Raw genomic sequence first — 26,600 nt, forward strand, 5'->3', positions numbered from 1 at the left:
TCTTGCATGCAATAAAGACACTGGAAACAAACTGCACTGCTAGCCAGACAAAGGATTTAATGATTTAATGCTGAAAGGGTGTGCTATGCTGGTGTGCATATTGATTCCGTCTGCTGAAAATTTCCTGTTAGATGTTTTCTTCCCAAACAACCCCTCCAGACTCCTGCTCCTCTCCTTACCAACCCTACCGTGCCTTGAAAATAGTTAAAAAAGAAAAAAAATGTGCGCGCAGAGAGGGGACAAGTAGAGGGTGACCACAGGACTTTGAAACATTCTTCAAGTGAGGCAGTTTGACACATTTGTACAGTTTTTACTAAGATGTATACAGAAGGGAATTTAACTTTGCTGTTCTTTGGATTAACTGCTGGCTGTATATATATATATCGCCCCCCTCGTGTGTTGCAACAATCCAAAGTAATTAAAATATGACATCTTCCTCCCGAGGAATTTGGCCTAATTGAGGTGGCTGCTGCTCCTGAAGTTCATAAACCACCAGTTAAAGCTGCTGCCTCCAATGTTTTCCTTGCGGAGGAAAGGCAATATTTCTTAGCACTGACCCTGCTGCCACCTTTCCGAGTCACTTTGTTGCTCTAAGAAGTTGCTGTTTTGCTAGAAAACTGCTGGCAATGAACACCCCTTGGGCTGAGCCATCCATTATTTCCATATCTTGCAATTCAGCCGGGAACCTGGACTGGACGTTGGTTAAAGGAAAGGAAACATAAGTGGGGTAGCCCAGTTTTTTAAAAAAATATTGACTATTTGGTTATCTGATGCTGACGGGGTGCCGAGGCCCGCACTGGTCAACAGTAGCCTGGCTGCAGGCTTGAGAAATGACCAGCAGTCCCAGAAAACCCCACCTTCGGCTGTCTGTAGTGGGAGCCTGCGGGATGCATTGCTGCCCTGACAGTGATTTAGATAAATGGCTCAGCTATCTATCAAAATGTTTTTAGTACTTTATTTGACAATTCATTGGAGCATTAGCCTGAAAATGACATTTTAAATCTTTGTTTTCAAAGAGGTCAAAGTTTAACTGGAAGAAATTGAGTTTTCCTAATAACATGATGGCTTATCTAAAGAAAGGGAAGAAAAAGGAGAGAAAGAGAGGACAATGAACAAGATTTAAACCGCCCTCTTCTGAAACTTTTTCTTAAGAATAAAGACTTGCTTCCAGGGCCAGGAAATCAACAGGTTCGTAGCTGAAAAATCAATAACCATTTGATGCCAACAGTCTAGCTCTCTGACTTAATATTTCGTAGAGCCATAACCAGGGTAAAAAAAAAATACATATATATATATATATATCTTTTTCAGAAGGTGCCCTCGCGTTAGCTGCTCTTGAAATGCCTTTACTTCCCTGCAGCCTGTTTTCTTTCTGAAGAGCTCACAGAAACTGTTACAAAATACTTTTTCAACCCACTGAGGGATCTTTTGGACGCCTCTGCAGCAATGAAAACAGGGTGAACAGTTTCATTTGGGATCTCAGGGAACTAGAGTTGTCTCAAACTTCTTCTTGTGAGAGAAAGTTTTAATGAAACGTTTTTGAAGGAAGGAAAAAAGGATGCTGGGATCCTGGCGTCAAGCTATTAGACCTAATAGAGGTTTTACAAGTAGACATTCTTCCTTTTGTAATTAACCCTCCAAAAGTGCCTATTAAGTTGCAGGAGTGGGGGAAAAGCTTTGTTTGTTCTTGAACAAGTTAAACAAGGGATTTGCCTTATCTGGGGAGAGCCAGTGGTGAATGTGTCCCTCACCTGGGGCTGGCCGATAAGCGAGAAGTGTTGATAACAGCAGAGTACAGCTAATCAAAGAAACTTGCCTTCAAAAAAGTAAATAAAGGCATCTGACAAAGGGATTTCAAAAATTTCAGTGTCTTTATTTTTGTAAGCAGGGCAATTAGTGCTTGCTGTGGTCAGTTTCACAAGGGTTTCAACCCCACACCCCCCACTCCGGGTTATATGAATAGAATGTAAATATCACTTATGCCCCTGCAGAGTTGGAGGGCTTTTGATGGGTCAGTTTAGTTGTTCAAGTGATTGCATTTTTTAAGCATAAATAGAAGTTCTAACAAAGCTCTGCCACGCGGTGTTTGGCTCAGGGTGGCACAGCCAGTTAGGGCTTTTGAAGTAAAAGCATATTAGGGCTCCGTTTGTGTAAGTACAAACAAACAAAAAAATAACCCACAACCTTTTCCATTTCACTTAATGACTGTTTTGACAAGAAGCAGATCTGTTTGTGCTCTTAACAGAGAGGAAACACTGGGCAAGAAGGGGAAAAAATAGTACTAAATTCTAACCCAAACTATTTTCTACTTTGAGATCCCTACTTTATTTATTTTTTTATGATGTGAGTGTGTGTCTTTGTGTGTGTAGTAATTGGAGTAAACCTTTTGAATGTAAACCATACCAGAAGCATTCCTTAAAAGGTGTTGGAATATTCTTTTTATTTTCCTTTTTAATTTTAAAGACAGAAAAGTGATATGCCAACCAGCTGTCGGTTGGAGTAGGGCCTGTGAATTGCTTCTAAAAATTCAAAGTCAGGAGTAGCGAGTTACTGAGGGCATGTGGTATGAATAATACGATTTAAGACTGCCCCTGGAGGTGTTGGGAGTCACTAAGTTTCTATTCAGATGCCTCCTGGATTATCTTGGGTTTAGGCTGCTCCAGATGTTTTCAGCATTAATTGCTCAGTGGGCATAGGATAAATCCTAATATTTGTGGTCTAAATATAGTAGTTGCTTTCGGTGAAATCATGAGTGTGACAACTTCTTGGCCCCTTTCCCTATCTTCTCCCTACTCAACATATCAAAAAACAAAGGAAAAAAAAATTTTTTTTTTCAACAAGGAGAAATAATCTGTTTTTAAAAACAAACTATCAATGTACAACTAAGGAAGGAAAGAAGTACCTTTCGCAAAGTGCTGGGACCTGAATTTTAAGTATCAAACAGTATCTAAATCCTCTCCTAGTGAGATATAAATTGGGGTCAAAGTGGCAAAATCAAAGATACCCTCTGAAAGAAAGACTAAATAAAGGCTGACAGCCACCGTATGAATTGAATGGGGTTTTGAATAAATATTTCGGTGAAAAGGCTTAATTGTTTTTCTAAAGTAGGACATAATTTTCTGCTTCTCGGCCACATGACAGTGGTTACCAACACCATCAGAAAGAAGAGAAGAAAAGGGAATTCTGCTTAAATCTCAGGGAGTGCAGGATAGGTCCGTCTGAAAACAAGTGGAAGATTCACTAACTTTTCCTTCCCCGTAGGAAGAAAGCAATACTAAAATTTTGTCAGTATCCAGATAAGTCGGCACTTCTGGTAGGGAGGCACTGATGTGCAACTTGGGGAAAAAAATGAGTAAGTAAATGTTATTACCAGAAAAGGGGGGATTCTAAAAAGTAGGTGGAAACGTCAGAAGTAGACGTGTGCGTCCCTTAAACCTGGGCTGAGGAATGGATGGGAGAACTCCAGGCAGCATTGGATTTTGCAGCCCAAATGCAAAGCCCTCACACCCACACGGGCCTTCCTTTTTTTTTTTCTTAGTAGGTAAATGACCAGAATGGCAATTTCTGACATGTTAGGTGACCTGAATCAGAAGTTTTTCTCCTCATTTTTGAGGCCTGGCTCTGACCATGTATAGTCAGTATCATCATGAACTTTGCTTTAAAGCAGAAAAGAAAGTTCTTTTGGATATCAGGTTCTTACAATTTCCCTTCAACATGTTAAGCCCCTGAGATGGCTAAGTAGGAAAGAAAACCTTACTGTTTTCTCCTTTGTACATTCTTGTGGAATGTAATCAATAGATAATCTCAGAAGAGGAATACATGGTAGATGATGAAGATTATAAATTCTGCTCTCAAGGAGTTTATAATCTTTCAAATGAAAACAGTTTTTTAAAGGCTGGGGATTTTTTAACTAAGAAATTACTGAGAGGAAGATGAAGATGTAAAACCACATTGCAAAACAGAAAACTCTTCGAGTCTAATAGGCTTTACGAAATAGTAAATGCAGTGTTCATTTTAGGGCATCTTAAAAAGAATCTTCCATAGGGTTTGAGTTACGTGTAAGTGCCAATAAATTTATCCTTAAATGACATTTTTATACTTTAAATGTTCTCATATAAATTCAGTTAACTATCAATTAAATAGATTATTTCAGGAATGGGAGTTTTTGTGATGAAAGTTAATCAGAAAAATCTTGGCTGAAAATCTTTCTAAAAGATATTAATGTGGAATCTTGCCTTTCAAATTATGGGGTAGTTATGGCAATCATACATCTCAGCTTTTCTAGGATAACCCACTTTCAAATATGCTTGCCACAATTCCCACAGAAGTCACAGAACTATGCCCGATATTCCCCATTACGACATCTCCCAGCACTGCCCCTTGAACCCAGGAGCGGCACAGAAAGCCTTTGTTTGGATCCTATGGTCAGTGTAACTGCAGCTTTCACTCACAGCTTAATTTCTCCATTATAACGGCAGATCGCCTGTGCTTCTGGGTCGTTCTGAACATGAGTTCCTTCTGTGGCAAAGCGTAGATCTCTAAATAGAAGGCATCCCTTACGATATGGATTTAAGTACTATGACTGTGGTTCTGATACCTCAAGTGTGTGTGTGCGTGCATGTGTGTATTGGGAGTGCCGGAGGAGTAGAATTACACGCTAAATCCCTGTGTACAAATCTGTAACAGTTCTTAGCCAGCTTCTTCTTAAAAAGTTGACGTTGGAGGCAATGGAGAGAGGAGAGTTAACTCCGGTTTCAGATTTATCAGCATCCTGTCTGTAAGTGGCTTGGCCTAAGCACCTCTTGTTAAATAGGAGATGAGATAGCCTGCCCATCTGTAAGATCTAATAACAGCCTCATCACTCAATATGTTGCCCTGCACCGCTTCTCTTTCCCTTCCTGCCTCCTTCCTTCATCATTAAGAAGCATGATTCCCGCCCCATCCCAACCCCTTCTAATGAATAAAAAATAAAGTTGCAAGAAGTTCTCTCCACGCAGGCAGCAGTAGAGGGTGCGTTTGCAGGTAGGGTAATCTGTTATTTGTCTGGAGCTCCCAGAGCTGCTTAGGTGGGAATTCAAACAGGCAATGGAACCGCTGACTTGCTTTTTCTCTGGCCTGGCAGGGTGGGGAGCCAGGAGGGGGGCTCTCAGATAAGACTCCTGGTCCCCAGCACGATAAGGCGGGATAACAGGAACTGACGTCAGGAGGTGACCCCGCCCGGAGGAGCGTTTCCTCTGTCGGGGCACAGGCTCCCCGGCTGATGGAGTGAACCAGGGCCAGCTTGGGGGGGCGGGGAGCTAATTGAACAGGGCTGATCCTGGGTGACAGTGTCCCTCCTTCCCCAAAGGAGGTTTCTCTGAACAGAACAAAGAATAGCTTGCAGGGGAGGGGGTTTTAAGAGCAGACTCTGCGATTATAATCGCAATTTTAGATTGTCACGTACTGGATATTTGTTTCCCAGCTGTCAACAGTTCCCCTCTGATGTCTCCTAAGACGGTCTATCCCGCAGGCACCCAATATTACCGCCCCGTGAATCCTGCCAACTCCCCACGTAGAACCAAATGGGCGGGAATTCACCTTGTCAGAGTTAATCCTTGGGACTCCTGTTTACTTTCTAAACTCCCAAGTTCCCACCCCCCATCAGCATCATCTGACAGCAGGTTAAAGCCCTGAAACCACCTGGCAGTTTTTCCTTTCCTCTTCATCTTTTTCTCCTAAACTTGATTTTTTAAAAAAAATTTTTTTACTGTTTTTTGTCTTTGCTAGTATCTGCAATTTGAAGTTCGGAAAAGGGCAAATTCTATTGAAAGGATCCTGTTTCATTTTTTCAAGTTCATGCTATCATAGTCTACTGTTAAATATTACGCTTTTATTTTTTTTAGGTTTTAGTATTGAATAAGGAGTTATTCTCCTAATATGACTCAGATATAGTGAAATGTTTTTGTTGTGGTTGTTGATCTTGATCAATTAATATTGGTCACAGATTAAATGTTATCAAATAAAAAATAGCTAAATTTGGAATACTGTGGTAGAAATGATGCAGATAAGACCAGATAAGACGAGTACATTAGCTAACTGGAAAATGAAGATTTGAATCACATTTATCCTAATACTTCTCTAATTTTCAGGGCGAATGAAGACCTCGGTAATAAATCCCTTGTCTCAAAAATGTTAAAGCTTTTGGGGCTACAGTACCTTTGTTTTGTCATTTAAGTTCGTGATTACAGAAAGGCTGATGATCTGAAGGCTGTTTCAGCTTCAAAAGATTTTTTAGGGTCTGGCCTATTGGAAAGCTTGGGGGTATAATTAACTAAAATGGAAATGGAGGCAAGCGAAATTTAGTTCCTGATGTTTTAATTTAGCTCAGTACTGCCATGTGTTATTGAAGAGAATTCTTAAAGGCAAACATAATTATTTCATTATGGTCCTCAGAATGCTTTCATTGGCTTTAATGACAAGAAGCTGTATAAAAAGGCATACATTTTAATTAGTCCTTCTTATATTTACATCAGATAAATAACAAATAATTGATGAAAAACAAGTCTTTGGGATGGATGATTTCACATAGTGTGCTGGTTACAGTTTAATGATGAAACATTTCTCTGTTGCTTTGCATTTTAATTATCCAGACATTACAGTAGTGGGGCCATGGAGCTAAAATACCGTTGTTGCCATTTTATTTAAAAAAAATCACGATTAATGCCTACGAATCGGAAGCGGGAAAAGGTAGCTAGAAGCATCTCTCTGAGGAAGTATATTGCCAGTCCCATTAATTTTACTACGTTTGTTAGCACTCATTTTGATCACTTTTATCTTTCACGCTTCATCTTTTTGGGTTAAGACTGTCAGGGGCCTCACCTGTGTTTTTATGATCACATCTCCTAAATCCAGTGCTCTCTTGCTTGCTGCCTGTGCTGAAGACTTGCCTGGATGTCCCTTGCCAAGTGTGGACTGGAAATCCAGAGAGCCGCCTTCCAAGTGACAGGCACATTTTACCTTTGATCTTCTAGGAAAACCCATTTCCCATGATCCATCCGTTTTGGTGTACAGAACACTAATTGTTATTATTGATTTTAAATTCCGTGACCATTACAAGTAACCCAGATGACTGGCAGATAAAGGGTAATAATCCATGGAGTTCTGGAACTGTTTCATGTTTGTCTGGAGTACTTTATGTGATCAATATTAACTGCCCCATTGAAACTAACTGCTGTATCAAATAACAGTCAATCAAATGAATGTGCCTAGAGATTATTTATTGAAAGCTCTAATTGTTCACTGGGGCCCTGCTTATCAGAGGAAACAATAGGAAGCAGAGACACTGAACGGGTTTGGATGTGCTGGGAAAGTTGGAGGATGCAAAAGTTGTCTTTTGCTGCGTGGGCCACCGGTTTCTGGCGGCACAGGTTGTAAATAGCCTCCCAGAAGTTCTGCTGCCACCTGTACGTGGGGAGCACTCTGGAGAGGTGGGCGTAGTGACTTCCTGGCTCTCAGCCCTGGGGCTGTGGAGTCGTCACTCCGAGAATTTCACGGCGGCCTCTCCACCTGCCCGGCACAGACATAACTCTGCGAGCATCTCTCCACCGGCAGTCCCCGCGCTGCGTCTGGCCTGAGGAATAGCCCGCCAGGACGCGAGATCGAGTTCTACAGCCACGAAATGGGACATCGCAGGATTTGTAGCAAGAGTAGACATAACGTCAAGGAGGCTTCTGTCCTGCCCTGAAGACACACGGAGGTCCCTGTGTCGTCCTCCTCCGGTTTCAGCGGGACACTGTGACCTGCGTGCCCTCGCCAACAGCCACGGTGTTGGCCGAGCTGGTGTCTCTTTCCTGCATGAGATGGTTCCTCTGCCTGTGGCCCGTTGCCTAGGGGACAGCACTTCCCATGTCAGTGGGACAGCACTGCGGTCTTGATGAAGTGGCATCTATTCTCCAAGGCCCGAGACTGAGTGCAGACAGTTGACTTTACCCCTGAGCGTGGTCGCCCTCGAAGCTGTCACCGCACACCTCCCCCAGGGCTCTGTCACTCAGTGATGGGTTAGGTCTTGCAAAGGCCTGTTCAACAAACGGCTCTTGGGTGTCTGCCGTATGCCAGGCTCTCCTGACGTGTCCGGTGGCCAGGGAGGGAGCCCCAAGGTGAAGTCCACGCCTCCCTTGCTCTCTGGACTCTCCACGTAAGGGTGACACTTGTGTACACACACCCCTGTGACACTGCCCTGCGGTGACACAAACACAAGGGTCTCCTTGGGGCTTTGGAAGTGGCTGTGATTCCAGACAGAACTAAAGCCCATCAAGAACCAGAGCTCATGCCTGAGGAGAGGATCACACGGGTTACACGTTTTTGTCACAGGAGGCGGGCAAGAGGTTTCTCGGTGTAGCCACCGTAGGTGCGTCTAAGTGCAGTTTACAAAGCAGAGTTTTAAACTCCACGACGGAATGAGGACATACCTTCTGAACTTGCTTCTTGAAGACTCACAGGATGTTTCTGGAGTTTGTTAAATAATGTTTTTAGGGGGATGGGTCTGATTAGATATTTTTAAAAAATCACTTCTTTCTAAAAATATTTTCTTGGAGTATAGTTGATTTACCCTGTTGTGTTAGTTTCAGGTGTACAGAAAATCAGGTACACAGTGAATCAGTTATACATACACATGTATCCATTCCTTTTTGGACCCTTTTTCCCATATAGGTTGTTACACAATATTGAGTAGAGTTCCCTGTGCTATACAGTAGGGCCTTGTTGATTATCTCTTTCATCTGTAATAGTGTGTGTGTGTTAATCCCAACCTCCTCATTTATCGAGTTTATCCACCCCCCTCAATTTCCCCTTTGGTAACCGTAAGTCTTGTGTTTGAACTCTGTGAATCTGTTTTCTGTTTTGTAAATAAGTTCATTTATGTCATTTAAAATATAGATTCCACATATGAGTAATATCAAATGATATTTGTCTTTGTCTGACTTACTTCAGTCAGTATGATAATTTCTGGGACCATTCATGTTGCTGCAAATGGCATCATTTCACTCTTTTTTTATGGCTGAGAATATTCCATTGCATATATGTACTACATCTTCTTTATCTATGCATATGTCAATGGACATTCAGGTTGTTTCCACGTGTGGGCCATTGTGTCACTTTTTATTTATGATTGTTTTTGAGACTTTCTTGCTATATGACAAAGTGCCCCCAAACTTAGCGATCTAAGAGGTATTGTCTCAATATTTTGTGGATGGGCTGGGCTCAGCTGGGCAGATCTTCTGCTCCAGGTGATGTCTGCCCAGGCTGCACCATGCGGGGCTAAAATGGGCTGAAAGCTTGTCCTTGCTGGCGCTGAGGGCTGGCCGTGGATGCTGGCTGTTGGCAGAGAGCTCAGTTGGGCTGTCAGCATGTGTACCCCCTGCTCCTCTTTGCGAGGCGGCAGTAATCCGAGAGGCCAGGCCTAGAAGCTCCTAGGCCTCAGAAAGGCTGGAGCAAAGCTGGCACGTGGTCACCGTGCCTGCTTGCTGGTAGGGGAGCAGCTCGGCCACCCTGGCTCCCGTGGGGCCACCTCTGCACTGGGGGGACTGAGAGCACGCCAGCGTGCTCCGTCCACACCACGGTCGTCACATCGTGCCCTAGGACCCAAGAGAAGTGACCGTCTTCTGGTTTAAAGAACAACTTGAGGAGCTGCAGTGGGGTTCTTAGTTCCTTCTTTAGGCTGGTTAAACACTGGACGAGACTGTACTCTAATCATGGTCCCTCTGTTATTATCACAGATGGTCATGTGAGGCAGGTATGATTTGCCCCTTTTCACAGAAAAGAAAATTGAGGCTCAGAGAAAGTGAGTTTGATAGCAGTGTGACAGCGGAGTGAGGAATTCCTGCAGAAAGTTTATGCCCTAATAACACCAAATGTGGACCACGGAGTGAGTGCTTTGGTTTTGGAGAAAGGTGGGAGAGAGGTGAAAGACTGGACCACAGAATTTCCTCTGATTACATCATTTCTCTCATAAAAGACACAGCCTTTTAAATTGTGGAAGAAGCTAAGGTGCTCTTTACTCCTTCATCCTTTTGTCTTCCGTCCTGTTTATTGTCAGAGTCTGCACTGACCTGGTCCCTCTGTGGCTCACAGGAGTCTGAGTCAGGACTGAGAATTTGAAAGGAGGTGAGAGATGAGAGATAAGATTTTCTTGTTCTTCTAGCTTGCTCAGAGCCCTCATCTGGAGATGGACACCACTGGTGGTACCTCTTAAACAGCACTACTGTATCTTCTATTACTGACAAAAAAAAGAAAAACTTCTAGGAGGTACTGAAGAATTTATATTTTGGCATTTGCCACCTACTTTCAGTATCTGCTTGTTTTTAGGGTCCCAAACCTATGAAAGCTGAGGTTCCAATACTTTGGCCACCTGCTGCAAAGAACCGACTCTTTGGAAAAGCTCCTGATCCTGGGAAAGTTGAGGGCAGGAGGAGAAGGGGGTTACAGAGGATGAAAGGATTGGATGGCATCTTCTACTCAATGGACATGAGTTTGAGCAAACTCTGGGAGATGGCGAAGGACAGGGAGGCCTGGCGTGCTGTAGTCCATGGGGTTACAAAGAGTCAGAAACGACTTAGCGACTAAACAGCAACAACAAACCTATGAAAATTGTGACTATTTAAAGACATTTACATTAATCATCATGATGGCGGTTAGCCTCACATAATGCCCTTATTTCTGTGGTTTCAAACAGTTCACTCTTCATATCTGCAGGTTCCACATTTACCGATTTGGCCAATCTCAGATGGAAAATATTCAGGAAAAAAAATTCCAGAAAGTTCCAAAAACCAAGACTTGATTTTGCTGCACAGCTGGCAACTATTTGCACAGTATTTACATTGTGTTTGTAACTATGAGCTTCATGCTTACAGCGTATTAGGCGTTATAAGTAGAGATGATTTAAAGTATACAGAGGATGTGGATGTTGTATGCAAATCTACACCATTTTATATAAGGGACTTGAATGTCCACAGATTTTGGTGTCCACAGGAATCCTGGAACCAGGGTCCCGCAGATATGAAGGAGTGACTGTATGTTTCAAGTGCAATACATTGTTCTGTATTGGGGATTTTTATATACCATGTTCTACCTGTTTCTTTTGTTTGAAATCTAATTGTTGAATCACAGATTTTGAGGCGGCAGATGGGTGAACTGAAGTGACTATCTATGGGTCATGTAGAGCGTTCTTGGTTGATGCTGCGTGCATTCCTGTGTGGACCCCGTGGTGCAGTGAAGCTGGGCACTCTTCCTGCACTGCTTCTGCCGTTGCCTCAATTGGTTTCATCTGTACAGTGGATCTATAACGCTTACCTTGCAAACTTTGTCATTGTTGTTGATTAGTCGTAGGTCGTGCACAACTCTTTTTCAGCCCTATGGACTGTAACCCACCAGGCTTCTCTGTCCATGGGATTTCCCAGGCAGGAATACTGGAGTGGGTTGCCATTTCCTTCTCCAGGGGATCTTCCTGACCTGAGGATTGAACCTGGGTCTCCTGCACTGGCAGGCAGATGCTTTACCACTGAGCCACCTGGATTGTGTCCCCTTAGCAACCTGGGAAGTCTTTGAGGTCAGGTATGGTGTCCTTTACCTCTGTCTTCCCAGTACAATAGCAGGCTATCGGCACAGCTGATGTGGTACCTGATCAGCACCCTAACCCTAACCATGGTTAAGTCAGTGGATATAGGTGTTCAGGCACGTCACCCTTTAAGGTCCTAGTTACCTGGTCTCTCCAGTAGGGTTTTTTTGCGAGGATGGGAGCCATCTGTAGTTCTGTTTCTGACACAGTGATGGCTGGCCACGTGGGGCTGTTGAGCACCTGAAATGTGGCCAATGTGTCTGAGGAACTGAATTTTTTTATTGTATTTAATTTTAGTTAAATTAACTTTCAGTAGCCACGTGTGGCTTGTGGCTTCTGCATTGAACAACACAGCCCTATAAACTCAGCTATTATTATTTTTTCAATATTTGTACATTCTCTTTATTTCCCTTTTCCTTCAGCCTTTATTCACCTCTTCTGTTGCCTTTCAGGAGCTCCAATTATCTCTTTATGTAGCCCGTAAATAGACTGCAGGAGAATGTAAACAGAATACTGGAGGGTTGTGATTTCAGTCATTGTTTAACTTGTTTTCCTTCTGGGTGGAACTATTTCTCCTGGGGCTTGCCACATACTTAGCACTTATTTTGCTAACACGCGTTTTGCAGAGCTCAACCAAGACTTGCCCGGAATCCCTGTGGTCTGGGCTTGAATGCTGTTCCCTGCAGCAGTCTTGTCGAGGGAGAGGACGAGTTCTAGTCCCGTGCTCCACGCCTGCACAGTTTTCAAATGGACACCGTCTCTTCCAGCCTTTTCCAGCCAGTTGTAACTCTGCTTAAGCATGTTGAAAACCGCAGGGAGGCAGAGAGGACTAGTAGCCTGTACTCTGTGGAAGCCTCAGTGTGCATTCTAGAAAACGCCGGGCTTTCTCTCTCAAGAGCACCTACTGCCCGCGGCTGTCTGCTCTGCCCAGCAACCCAGTGCCAGGCGCACAGGATGTCCTTGGGAGGTATCTGAATACAGCTCAGGGAAGATGAGCTGGAAACTCAGAACACCTCAGGCGGTCTCTGCTTTCATTTATTTGCATATGTGAGGGTCACTCAAAACACCTGAAGCAAACTTGAGGGGGAATCTAGAACTTGGGAGGCCCACGTTGGCCATGATGGCAAGTCCTTATAACACGTCAGCTGGAAAACTGGCCTGAAAATATGAGAGTGGGGTGTTTCTGTGGGCTTCTGGCATGCTCTCTGCTGTCTATGGAACAGAATTTCTGATCGTCCTTCCCGCTCACCTTGCCACACCTCCCTCCCTTCGTTTTTCCGTTCATCCCTAGAAAGGGGCTGAAGAAATTAAATAGAAGTAAGACCAAGTCAACCATTAAGAAAAGCTGTTTACAACTTTTCTTTTATTGAAATATAGTTGATTTACAAAGTCAAATTAATTGCTGCTGCACAGCAAAGTGACGTGTGTGTGTATGTGTGTGTGTGTGTGTGTGCATGCTCGGTCACGTCCAACCCTTTGGGACCCCACGGACTGTAGCCCTCCAGGCTTCTCCGTCCATGGGATTCTCCAGGCAAGAATACTGGAGTGGGTTGCCACTTCCTCCTCCAGGGGATCTTCCTGACCCAGGGATCGAACCTGGGTCTCCTGAATCTACCTGCATTGGCAGGCGGATTCTTTACCACTGTGCCACCTGGGAAGCCCTATGTGTGTGTGTGTGTGTGTGTGTGTGTGTGTGTGCACGCGCGCGTGCGTGCGTTTGTGTTTCCTATTCTCTTCCATTACGATATCACAGGATATTGGATGCGGTTCCCTGTACTGTGCAGCAGGACCCTGCTTTTTTATCCCTTCTGTTAATATATACAATGGTTCGAATCTGCTAATTCCAAGCTCCCAATCCTTCCCTTCGCCACACCCCTCGCCCTTGGTAACCTCAGGTCTGTCCCGTCAAGAGAAATTTCTGAACCAAGGTTTTTTTTTCCCCGTGAATGGTTTCAGGTTGTGACTGATTTTTATTAAACAACCACCATCATCATAGTTAATATTTATGAAGTGTGTATTACCTGCATATTATGCCAAGAGCGTAAAATGAGTTCTGTCCCCTCATGCTCACAACAGCCTGAAGAAAAAGGCGCTGTTGTGGCTCCATTCTACAGATGAGACGCCCCAGACAGAGTGGTTCGGGCGCCCGGATCTGTGAGCCAGGAGAGAGCGGGGCATGGTCCCCCTCTCAGCTTTGTGTGAGGTGGGGGTTCCTTCCCTCTGCCAACTCTGCGAAGTAAACCCCCATTTTCTTTGCAGGGAGAGGGACAGAGTGAGGTTGGAAGTCTCAGAACCCACAGGATAATAAAAGGGTTTTCAAGTGAAAGCTGGAAACAATACATTTTTAACAAAATGGGCAGTTACTCTAATTGCTGTGCCCCTACTGTTCAATTCCTTTTTATGTCCTAATTCATTAAATTATGTGCACACACGGGCTTATCATTTACAGATGTATGCACTTTCAACGGGCTCATATGAAACAGATGTTTCATGAAAGGTAACCAAGAGCAAGTGATCTAAACCCTCCTTTAGTGGGTATCAAGTGAGTATTCTGGCCTGTCACCTGCAGGGTTTTCTGCTATTATTTTGAATTGCAGTGTCCAGCGCTGGGAGGAGAATTCAGTCTGTCCCCTGGAGGAACAAATAAAAACATAATGACCCAATAAGCAGACATCTGCATCTCAAAATAAAAGAGGGTGTGTGCAGGTGACAGGCAGGTGGTATTCACATGTGGGCTCAGGTGGGTATGAATGAGTTTTACAAGCAATTGGAGGAGAATAGACCCATTGCATTACAGTAGACTTTTTTTTTTTTTTTTTTACTTTTTAAGAGCCTTATTCTGTCTTAATCATCACAGTCTTTGAATTCATAGCTGAGTAACTATCATGCTGTTTTTTATCCAGAATTTCTTAGTTAATTATTTTTAGTTTAAAAAAAAATTCTTTTTTTTGGCTGCACCACGTAACTTGTAGGGTCTCAGCTCCCCAACCAGGAATGAAGCCAGGGCCCCAGCAGTGACCTCGGAGTCCTAACCACTGGACTGCCAGGGAACTCCTGATTCCTTATTTGGGATGGAATTACTCCATCACTGTTGTAACTGGCTGGAAAGTGACCATGCAGTCAGATTACTGTCTCCCAGGTTCTGAAAGAGTGAGGTGGGCTCTTTCTACAGGCCCTTCATGGCTCCATGTAAGTCACCTTTAGTTAATGATAACTATAGAATGAATTTCAGTTAGGTGTGCCTTAAAACCCAGCTTGTTACTCCCTTCCGAGGTTCTATCTCCCTCGGGACCTTTCACTGCAGGCTGCAGGCGGTGGTGCTGAGCTGGACCTCTCTTACGGCCCCAGGAGGCTGGATGTTTGCGGTGGGCTTCTCCATGCCCTGTCCGGGTCCTCCGCTGAGGCTTCTGGAGCAGCTGGAGGCTGTCTGAGTCTCTCTCTTCACACGGCCTCCTGTGACTTGGGCTTCCTGACAGGGTAGTGGTCCCTAAGCTCTTCACGCGGCTTCTCCCAGAATGAGCGTTCCAGGAAATGCAGAAGGAAGCCTCTCAAGATCTAGCCTCCTGTGTCAGAGTGTTACTCTTGCCATATCCTTTTGATCAAAAAGAAATCAAAGTGGCAGCCTAGATTAAAGGGGAAGGGCCCACCCAGCGATGTGGCTCCCTGGAGGTGTGTGTCCCTGGGCAGGCCCTCTTTGGAGACCACCTACATACTAACTAGAAAGAAATGCACACCTCTTTCAATACAGAGTCACGTGGCCTAATACATCCACAGTGCCATACACCGGGAGACATATGTCAGTGACCATTTATTTCAGGACTTATTCAGAGTGTTGGGGAAAAATAGTAATCACGCCTCAAAGTCCACAGTGAAATTTATTGTTTATGGATTGTCAGAAGTTCTCTAAACAACAACAGCAAAAAGCTGGAGCAAAGAGATGGCTGAAATGATGTCATTTTGTACGTTCAGAGCTGGAAACCATCACGGGTGAAATATAAAATGGAACATGAAATATTAAGTGGCATATCAGGTTTATTGCATATATGACCATGAGAGTGCTTTTTATTTTGTCTCACGGAGCTCTAAAAAAATCCGTGTAATGGATTAAAGGTATTAAAACTCCCATATTCCACCTGGCTCTAGGCCAAAGAACAGGGCATGATAAATAATCCCAATAGACAGAATATGTAAGAAGGAATTTTAAAATGTATTTACGATAGACATATTGACCTCCCTAACTAATAAAAATGTATACATGAGGTTAGTTTTGAAGGGAATGTGCAGACCTTACACATTTATAGTGTATATAAATACTGTATACACTATAGTGCTAGAAGCCTTAAAATAGTTCCCGCATCTCAGTGACGTATGGCTATCATATTCTGTCTTTACCCTAGAAGCAAAGAAAAGCATGGATTTTATATATTTTATTTACATGTGCATTTTCTCTAGGAAGGAATAGTTTTATTTATCTTAAAGCAGGAGCCAAATCTGGTCGGCACCCTAGTTTGTAAATAAAGTTTTATTGGTACATGCCCCACCCACTCATTTACCCACTTGCCTGCAGCTGCTCCCCTACAAGCCGCAGAGCTGAGTGGCCGTGACAGAGACCATGTGTCCCACAGAGCCTGAGATATTTACTGTTCAGTCCTTTACAGAAAGAGTGTGCTAATCTTGTCTTAAAACGTTAAAAAAAAAAAAATTAGTAGGACAGTTAGACTAGAAATGAGTGCCTTGTTTCTCTGTTATAATCATGTAGATGGATTCCGGAAGCCAGTTCTGGACCAAGCTGGTCCCCAGCTCCGTGATCTCGGCCAAGTCATTTAACTTCCCGAAGCTTCAGTTTCCTTCTGTGAATGAAAGTGAAGTCGCTCAGTCGTGTCCAACTCTGTGCGACCCCATGGACTGTAGCCCATCACACTCCTCCGTCCATGGGATTTTCCAGGCAGGAGTACTGGAGTGGGTTGCCATCTCCAGATCTTCCCGACCCAGGGATCGAACCGGGGTCTCCTGCACTGCAGGCGGATTCTTTACCAACTGAGCTCTCAGGGAAGCCCCCTTTTGTGAATAACGGAGGTTAAAAATCTGATAATGATAATAATCTCTGCTCTTCTGCACACTTGTGCCACGAGGGAGCAAGGGAGGCAATGTGTTGCCAACCCCCCGGGGTCCTCCATAACCAGGTGCGCTGCTGGCAGCTGAAAGTGGCTGAAACGGCCATCATGTATTCCATAGTGCATAGGATATCTCGGCAAGTATGTCTACGGAGGTTTCATTCTTATACTCATTTTTCAACCAACCTTTATGGGGCCCCTGCTGTGTACTTTTAGGCACTGAGCATTTAAAGGCAAGGCAGCTGAAGCCTTTGTGTGCTGGTGACATGCCCAGTCATGGCAGCCTCGGGGACCATCTTTGCTGTCTGGTATTTTTAGTTGTCCGTCTGCGTGGGCCAAGAACAGTGTCTCCTAACTTCTTTTTAATCCGGCATTTAGCACAGTGTCTGGTCTTGCCGGTTGCTAAATAAATACATGTCAGCACTTGGATGTTGCCGGCTCATAATCACGGTCCCGTCCATCTGCACCCCCACCCCCAGCGGCCCATCCAAAGTGCTGGAACTTTTGGTTCAAGCAGTCGTGGAAGGCTCTCAGGCTGATCGAGATCGCCGTGACAAGGAGGCGTTGTGGGAAGCTGTTCCGGGGTCTGTGCACACGGATTGGGGTGATGCCCAGAGCTGGGAGGAAGCTCAGCTGGGTGGGAGGGTGAGGAGGTCGGGCTGGCACAGAGCTCCGCTCCTGTTGGCCCGGGGAGGACCGCGTGAGGAGGGCCGACTGTTCTGAGAGGGATGATGGAAGGAAGCGGCAGCGTATCAAGACTTCTGTTGTTGTTGTTGTTGTTGTTTTAATTAATTTGTTTATTTTAGTTGAGGGCTAATTACTTTACAATATTGTAGTGGTTTTTGCCATACATTGACATGAATCAGCCATGGGTTTACATGTGTTCCCCTTCCTGAACCCCCCTCCCACCTCCCTCCCCATCCCATCCCTCTGGGTCATCCCATTGCCCCAGCCCTGAGCATTTGTCTCATGCATCAAACATGGAATGGTGTTCTGTTTCACATATGATAATATATATGTTTCAATGCTATTCTCCCAGAACGTCCCACCCTCACCTTCTCCCTCAGAGTCCATAAGACTGTTCTATGCATCTGTGTCTCTTATTCTGTCTCGCATATAGGGTTATCGTTACCATCTTTCAAATTCCATATATACGCATATATATATATATATATATAGTTGTTTTAATTGGAGAGTAATTGCTTTACAACGTTGTGTTGGTTTCAGCTGTACAACAGCATAAATCAGCTGTAAGTATCGTTGTTGCTGTTCAGTGGCTCAGTCATGTCCAACTCTTCAATCCCGTTGAGGGCAGCATGCCAGGCTCCCCTGTCGTTCACTTCCTCTGGGACCTCGCTCAGACTCATGTCCATTGAGTTGGTGATGCCAGCCAGCCATCTCGTTCTCTGCCGCCCTCTTCTGCTTTTGCCTTCAATCTTTCCCAGCATCAGGGTCAGCAAATATATATTTCTGTAGATACACACCTCGCCTCCCCGTGGAGCCTCCCTCCCCCGTCCCGCCCCCTAGGCCATCTCAGAGCACCCGGGCTGAGGCGCCCTGTGCTCTCCAGCAGCTTCCCACCAGCTGTTTGACACCTGGTTGTGCGTATATGTCGTATGTTGTGCGTATACTCTCCCAATCCGTCCCACCCACTCCTGCCCCCGCTGCATCCGCAAGTCCATTCTCGACTGTGTCTCTATCCTGCCCTGCGGGTACGTTCATCTGTACCATTTTCCTGGATTCCATAGATATGCGTTAATATGCACTATCTGTTCTTAGCATATCAAGACTTGAGACTGATGTGGAGGAGGGAGATGGGAGGTGAACAGTGTTGAGGTTGATCAGCACAGGCAGGAGCCCCTGATCCTGTAATGATGGTAACTCTGCTTGCAGGACCTGTGGGCAGGCACTGGGCCCAGTACTTCACCGTGATTCATCCTTGAATGCACACAGTGATCTGGTGGGTGGTATGCTGTCTGTTTTTACAAGGAGAAGTGGAGACTCAGAGACATTAAGGAGCTTGCCCAAAGTCACACAGCTAGGAGAATTAGGATCTGAACCCAGACCAGCAGGCTTCACAGTTCACATTTCTAGCCACGTGCCTCAGCTTGTCTGTCAAGATGGAAAGTTCCCTGAAGAAAGGAATATCCCCAAAGACCTGAGCCTTGAGGCCTTCTCACATGTGGTAAAAGTTTCTTTGAATTATTTCTTCAAGTTTTCCTTAACAATTTCTTCTTTTTTTTAAAGCTTTACTGAGATTTAATTTACATATCATTCAGTTCAGCCTCTCAAAGTATACAATTAGTGGGTTTTAATATATTCAGAGTTGTGCAACTACCACCACTATCTAATTTTAGAACACTTTCATCATCCCGAAAAGAAAATCAGAGTGGTTCATTTTATGTGTCAACTTGCCTGGGGTGCCATGGGGTGCCCAGATACTTGGTCAAACATTATCCTGAGTGTTTCTGTGAAGGTGGTTTTTTTTTTTGGTCTCCCTTTGTTTTTTATTTTATATTGGAGTATAGTTGATTTACAATGTTGTGTTAGTTTCACGGAGACAGCAAAGTGATTCCGTTATACATGTATCCACTCTTTTTCAGATTCTTGCCCCATACAGGTTATTAAAGCGTGTCGGGTAGAGCTCCCTGGGCTCTATGGTCAGTAATGTGTTTCATCTAGTCATTCATGCGTGCTGCGTCACTTCACTCATGTCCGACTCTTTGCACCCCTGTGGACTGTAGCCTGCCAGGCTCCTCTGTCCATGAGATTATCCAGACAAGTATACTGGAGTGGGTTGCTGTGCCCTCCTCCAGGGGAGCTTCCCAGCCCAGGGATGGAATCCGTGTCTCTCTTGTCTCCTGCGTTGGCAGGTGGATTCTTTACCACTAGCGCCACCTGGGAAGCATACAGTAGTGTTTGTGTGCTAATCCCAAACTTCTGATTCATCTCTCCACGCCACATTTCCCACTTTGGTAACCATAAGTTTGTTTAGCAACTTCTTTTTTTTTTTTTTTTTACTATTTATTTGTTTATTCAGCTGTCAGGATCTTTGAGACATCTGCGGGATCTTTCCTTATGGCACAGCACTCTCACTGTGGCGCGTGGGTTCCAGAGCACTAGGTTCCAGAACACGTGGGTGCGGGGTTCCAGAACGCGGGGGTTCCAGAGCGGGTTTAGAGTCAGTGGGTTCCAGAGCAGGGTTAGGGTTAGTGGGTTCCAGAGCAGGGTTAGGGTCAGTGGGTTCCAGAGCAGGGTTAGAGTTAGTGGGTTCCAGAGAGTGGGGGTTCCAGAGAGTTGTTAGGGTTGGTCGGTTCAAGGTTCCAGAGCACGGGGGTTCCAGAGTGGGGTTAGGGTTAGTGGGTTCCAGAGCACGGGGGTTCCGGAACACATGGGTTTGGGGTTCCAGAGCACAGGGGTTCTAGAGTGCAGGGGTTCCAGAGCACGGGGGTTCCAGAGCAGGGTTAGGGTTAGTGGGTTCCAGAGTGCAGGGGTTCAGAGCGCGGGGGTTCCAGACCGAGGTTAGGGTTAGTGGGTTCCAGAGCACGGGGGTTCCAGAGCGGGGTTAGGTTTAGTGGGTTCCAAAGCACAGGGGTTCCAGAGCGCACCAGCTCAGCAGTTGCACTGTGTGGGCTTACTTGCTCTTCCGCACATGGGATCTTCCTGGACCAGGGACCAAGCCCACGTTGCCTGCGTTGCAAGGTGGGTTCTCAACCCCTGAACCACCAGGGAAGCCCCAGCAATTTTCTCTTTTAAGAACTGAAACGAAAGCACTTTGACGCCCTCATCCCTCTCACATGAAGAAACAGTGAGAAATCACTGTTACGAAAGAAGAAAAATCAACCTTGTTAGAGCATCTCTCTAATCTGAACATTCCATGTAGAAACACAAGAATCTTTGAAAATGAAATACCCCCCAGTGCGTCCCTTGGAGCGGGCGTGTGTCGCCGTCTCCCTCACTAGCTCAGTCGTTGTGTTCATCCGCTAGAAGCTTTGCCGGTGTTTCTGGTCGCTCCCCCACGCCGCGGTCCTCCCAGGAGACCCATCCCTCCTGAAGGCATCCCGAACCTGCAGACAGGGACAGGCAGGACAGACAGCAGAGCCATCACACAGCCTCGCGTTTCCTTCTTGTGCCAGATACATCCTGGCTAAGGAAGAGGATGTGGTCCACTGGCAAGAAAGGGAGAACAGCCCAGGAAGGGGGCCAGAGCCCTCCTCTCCCCCTCCCCAGCAGAGCCCCCAAGCTGGGGGTGAGCGAGCCACGTGTGGCCTGAGTTACACGCGGACTCACACGCCCTCGGACCCTCATCTGAGCCGCTGCCACCCTTTCCCCCTTCTTGGCAGGGAAGGTGAGGGAGGGGTTCCAGCCTGCGATGCGTGTGCCTCCTGACCCCTGGGTTTGCTTCTAGGGGACTTTCCTACTGCACTGCTTTGACTGGAAAGAAGAAAGTGCATTCTTTCTGTCCCTTTGGCTTCTTTCTGTGTTCATTCTCCAGTTTTACTTTTGGTCCTTAGGCATGGGTCTGCTTGACATGGTCTGTATTTTCTCAAACTTGCTGCCAGGGTCTCTGCCAGCCTCCGGCCAAAGAAGTTCTACGGGATCACAAGACAGGATGTCAGTGTCCGGTCCTCTCCCAGCACCCGGGTCACACCCGTTCTCTTGAACCCAAATCACTTGCCTGCCAATTCCTGCTTATCCGCTCCCGACTGTATGACCTCGAGCAAGTTCCCTCACCAGTCTGCACCTCCATGTCTTGCCAGGAAGTATTTTTTTAGAAATAAAAAACGAGCTCACCCACAGAGCCCTTATGGGGGTCAAATGAATGAACACATGTCAGACGCTGAGAACAGGATGGGAGAGGTGCGTGCCCCACGAGTGTCGCTGTTCATATCGTGGTATCGCTCTCGTTTGCCTGGATGACAGCTTCCTGTAGTCTAAGGTGCTGGTCACATTAAGAGATGGCTCGCCCACCTGCTCCCAGATTCTCTAAAGAATACTCAAATGTAGACTTCTGTTGTTTACCTGGTGTGAACCCAGCAGTGTGCTATACACGCTTGTCATCCCCATTTCCCAGATTAGGAAACTGAGGCCACGGAAGCTGACCTGACCGACATTTGTACCATTTTTTTTTTTTTTTTTTTTAGATTCCACATGTAAACACAGCTAAGAGGCTGTGTCAGGAACTGGCCTCCTGCCTCTGTCTCCCCAGCTGCGGGAAATTATTTTTTTGTCCTAAAGTTCATCCCGCAAATAGTTCCCTTACCCTGGAGCGGGCTTCTTCAACCTCAGCGTTATTTCTAATCTGGGCCAGACAGTTCATCGCTGTGTGGGGGTGGGGAGGGCTGTCCCGTGCAGTGTGGGATGTTTTCTGTTTGCTTTTATTTATCTGACTGCTCTGGATCTTAGTTGCAGCACGCGGGATCTAGTTCTCTGACCAGGGATCGAACCCCCGGCCCCTGCATTGGGAGCTTGGAGTCTTAGCCGCTGGACCACCAGGAAAGCCCTGTAGAGTTGATTTGCACTCTTGTGTTAGTTTCAGGTATACAGCAAAGTGAATCAGTTTTATATTTATACATATATATATATAAAGTGGATATGTTTTTTTGATTTTTCCCATATAGATCATTACAGAGTTCTGAGTAGAAATGACCTGTGCTAAACAGCAGGTTGTTATTGGTTATCTATTTTATATACAGTGGTGTGTATATGTCATCCCAGTCTCCCAGTTCATCCCACCTCCCTCCTTTCCTCCTTAGTAACCATAAGCTTTGTTCTCTACACCTATGATTCTCTGTTCTTTTGTACCATTTTTTAGATTCCTCATATAAATGGCACCCTATGGCGCTGTCTTTCTCTGACGTACTTCACTCAAGTATGATGACCTTGAGGTCCATCATGTTGCTGTGTGCGTGCGTACTAAGTTACTTCAGTCGTGTCCAACTCTTTGTGACCCCCTAGACTGTGGCCACCAGGCTCTTCTCTCCATGGGATTCTCCAGGCAAGGACACTGGAGTGGGTAGCCATTCCTTTCTCCAGGGGATCTTCCCAACCCCGGGACTGGAACCCTCATCTCTTACATCTCCTTCATTGGCAGGTAGATTCTTTACCACTAGCACCACCTGCTGCAAATAGCATTATTTCATTCTTTTTTATGGCCAACTAATATTCCATTATATATATATATATATATATGCCACATCTTTATCCATTCCTCTGTGGGCATTTAGGTTGCTTCCATTTCTTGGTAATCTTGGAGAGTGCTTCTGTGAACATTGGGGTACACTGTGGGATGTTCGGTAGCATCCTTGGCCTGTAATCAATAAATGCCTGTAGTTGCCCCCAGTTATGACAGCCAGAATCTCTCCGGACCTATCTCTTAAGGGGCTGAAAATCAGTGTTAGTTAAGAGCCACTGTTCAATGTTAAAAAAGTTGGAGGGAAAAGTGGACGGATGGGGAGGTCTGGGTTGACCATCACTTACTGAACACTGTGTCAAGCAAGTTGCAAACATATTCTCTCTTTCACCAGCAGGAATTTTAGGATTATCTGCAGTGTCCAAGAGGACACTAGGGTGCAGAGAAGGAAAGAAAACTCTCTGGTCACTAAATTAATCAGTGGCAGAAGAGGGATCCTAGCCAGGTGGTTCTGGCAGCAAAGCCAATGACCTTCCCATCACTTCCCTACACGGTTTTATGCAGGTTCAGGGCATTTTAGTTCTTTTTAGGAAACAAGAAAACCCAGATGATGAGGATTGAATTGGTTTCCAAGTTATTTTGAAGCCACTAATATGAGTATATACCTGTAAAATAACAAAATATAACAAAAACAACACTTCTTTGCAGCAAAAGGTGACCCAGTAAGTACAGCATTACTTTGTTGCAAAGGAGGGGTTGGCTACATTCTGGTGTCTTTACCCTTGAACGTACTCAGAGCTGGGAAAAGAGTGGCAAAAATTTCTGTGTGACAAAACGTCCTCTTTTAAACTATTCCCTTAAAGTACCTCCCCTCATTACTTTTCTGTAAGGCTGGTATCAGTGTGATTTCCAAATATATTTATGGGATATAAGCAAAGAATTGTATATCTAAGATGATATACATTTTAATGCTCTTGTTTTAATTCACTGTGGGTGTAAGAAATTTGAACAGATAATAGAATGTCATTTGTTAGTGCAATAATTGCTTTTTAAGAATTATGGGAATCCTGATTGGAAGTAGAATATGAGACTGAATCATTTGGTGTGGAGATTAACTCTTCAGGGACCTTCATATTGTGATGCAATTAGCTTCATCTGTACTTGACTCCAGAGACTGGGTCTAGCGTTTGTTGCGTTAACGCCTTCCATTTCTGATGCCTCTCAGTTCACATCATTAATAAGTAGTTAGATGTGTTGGGCCGTTAAGTGATTTTAAGAGAGAATTTATTTGAACCTGTCACAAGCTATCTTAGTCTGTCCTAGAAAATAGTGATCTAAAGCATCATCTGTTACAAACGTCACCTAAAACAACCTAGGAGATAATTTTCGACTATGTTCCTTGAAGCAAGAAAGCATATTATAAAAATGAAATGTAGGTGTTGAATGTGTCATAGTCCCTTAGGAAAATATGACAGCACTTCCCATGGTGAAAGTCAGTCCCAGGAATAATTTCTGCTGCTGGCCAAGAGCCCAGGCAGGTGTAACTGCAGCACAGGAAGATCAGTGGATCCTCAGCCTGTCTTTCTAGGTAAGGCTTAAACTATCTTGTCAAATTTAACCATGCCTCGATTCAAGTCAGTGTTTGGAAAATTATAACCAGCAATAAAAAGAAAGGGAGGTACACAACTCTACAGTTCTCCAGCGGGAGTAAACACGCCCTGGCGGACCACACCTAGTCATGCTCCTAGCAGAGGAAGGAGATAAAGGAGGTGGGTTAAAAAGCTTTAAAAGCTGTAGGTTTGAGTGAAACAAGAGTAATGTGGAGACTTCCCTCGAGGTCCAGTGGTTAAGACCTCGCCTTCACTGCAGGGCCTGGGGGTTCCATCCCTGCTCCCAGAACTGAGATCCCACGTGCTCCTGGCCAAAAACATCAAAGCATAAGACAGAAGCAATATTGTAACAAATTCAATAAAGACTTTAAACATGGTCCACGTTAAAAAAAAAATCTTAAAAAAAAAGTGTCTATTCAGCCAGTTAAATCTCTTGTAAAACTAATAGTCTTGTGTTTAAATTTCTGGGATGCTAAGGCGCCTACTTCGGCGGCCCTGCCCTCCGGGGCGGAGTCAACGCGGTTCTGCCTTAGTTACAAACACTTGGCGCAGCCCTGGGCACTTAGTAAGTGCTCAGTAAATGGTAGGTGCTGTTAGTTCAGCTCTTCCCTCCAACTCCGACCCCTACTCCGCCAACTAAAACCCACTGCCAAAATTCCGTGGGAGAAGATGCAGGCTTCTGGTGAGCATAAACACACTGGCAGCCTGGAGATCTGAATAATGTCCTAACTGCCCAAGGAGGGGAGTGTTCGGGGCTGCTGCTGCTGCTAAGTCGCTTCAGTCGTGTCCGACTCTGTGCGACCCCATAGACGGCAGCCCACTGGTCTCCGCCGTCCCTGGGATTCTCCAGGCAAGAATACTGGAGTGGGGTGCCATTTCCTTCTCCAGTGCATGAAAGGGAAAAGTGAAAGTGAAGTCGCTTAGTCGTGTCCAACTGTTAGCGACCCCATGGACTGTAGCCTACCAGGCTCCTCCATCCATGGGATTCTCCAGGCAAGAGTACTGGAGTGGGGTGCCGTTGCCTTCTCCGGTGTTCGGGGCGGACCTGAGCAAAGGGGAAGCCGGCACAGTCCCGATGCCAAATTGACTCAGCAGATTGTTTGGGATTCCGGAGAGGTTAGGACAGTAACAAGGCATTTTTATGTCCGGGTGTCTCCGATGTTGCTGCTGGGCCTGGGAATTAATCTAGGGCTTTTGTTAACATGGCTGTTTGGATTCGGCAGGCACTTCTGGAGCAAGGCAGGGGTGCGCGGGAGTCTCGCCTTCCACCAGGCTCCCAGGTGGTGCCGAGGCAGGGGCCGCAGGCCAGCCTTTCTTTAAGGGCTTGAAAATCAAAGTCCTCCCCGCCCCTCTGGTCCCCTGCCGGTGCTCAGCACCTGTTGCCCGCGCGGTGAGAATGGCAGGGGTTCTCCGAGCCTCAGCCCCAGCCCTGGGCCAGCATCCCGGGCGACCCGGGCAAGCACACACTCCTTTAGGGTCACGGGCAGGTTACTGAGTCAAGACTGCCGGAGCCCGCCCCGACGTCCCCCCCACCCCCACAACCTCCCCTCCCCTTCCCCAGACCTGGGACTGATCTCGGAGCTGCTTAGGGATAACAAAGCCAGCAGCGGAGCGAGGCAGGACCGTTCCAAACCCGAGTTTTTCTTCTTTGGCAATCAACTAATTTTCAAAATGCGATTCACAGATTTGCAAAATCCCCCGAGTGTGGAAACAAACCGCTTTTCCTGAAAGATGATTAAAAGCAGACCCCGCCCCCAACCCCCACTGGAAAATTAAATGAGCGGCCGCACCGAGGTCCCCCGCGCTCACGTGTAAAGAATATTTTAATAGAAGGGCCGCGTGCGCGCGCGCGCATGCGTACACGCCCGCAGCGCAGAATCTGGTTCTAATTACTTGTACTTTGGTTGAACTTTGGCGTTTCCTTTGACTTTCTCCCTAATGTATGTGAGCTGTGGGTCTTGCGATCCTGCAGTGCATCCACAGAAAAAGGTGGGGGGTGGAAATCCAGACCGGCTGTCTTCGGTGCCAACAAAAATGAAACCCAACTGAATGTTTTGACCAAATGCAACACTTTGCGCTTCTCCCTTAATTAGCTGAAATGACTCCCTCCCACCGGGTCCCGGAGCTCGGGGCTCGAAATTCCCCGGGGGCCA

The 26,600-nt window shown here is 45.7% G+C and overlaps 1 protein-coding gene across 30 annotated transcripts in view; it reads left to right on the forward strand.

The window, feature by feature from the left end:
* The window catches only part of RARB (retinoic acid receptor beta), a 1,227,259-nt gene that overhangs the window by 980,238 nt on the left and 220,421 nt on the right, over positions 1–26,600 (forward strand). The window contains exon 1 of one of the 30 annotated variants that reach the window (XM_081521088.1): positions 24,983–25,129. The exons of the other annotated variants lie outside the window; for them this stretch is intronic. Within the exon in view, the coding sequence (XP_081377214.1) occupies positions 25,117–25,129 (13 nt within the window). The 5' untranslated portion in view covers positions 24,983–25,116. Of the gene's footprint in view, positions 1–24,982; positions 25,130–26,600 lie in introns of those variants that run through there. 30 annotated transcript variants of the gene reach the window in all.

Source organism: Giraffa tippelskirchi, chromosome 8, assembly GCF_054371585.1.
Source record: "Giraffa tippelskirchi isolate mGirTip1 chromosome 8, T2T-mGirTip1v1.2.pri, whole genome shotgun sequence".
Taxonomy (NCBI): Eukaryota; Metazoa; Chordata; class Mammalia; order Artiodactyla; family Giraffidae; genus Giraffa; species Giraffa tippelskirchi.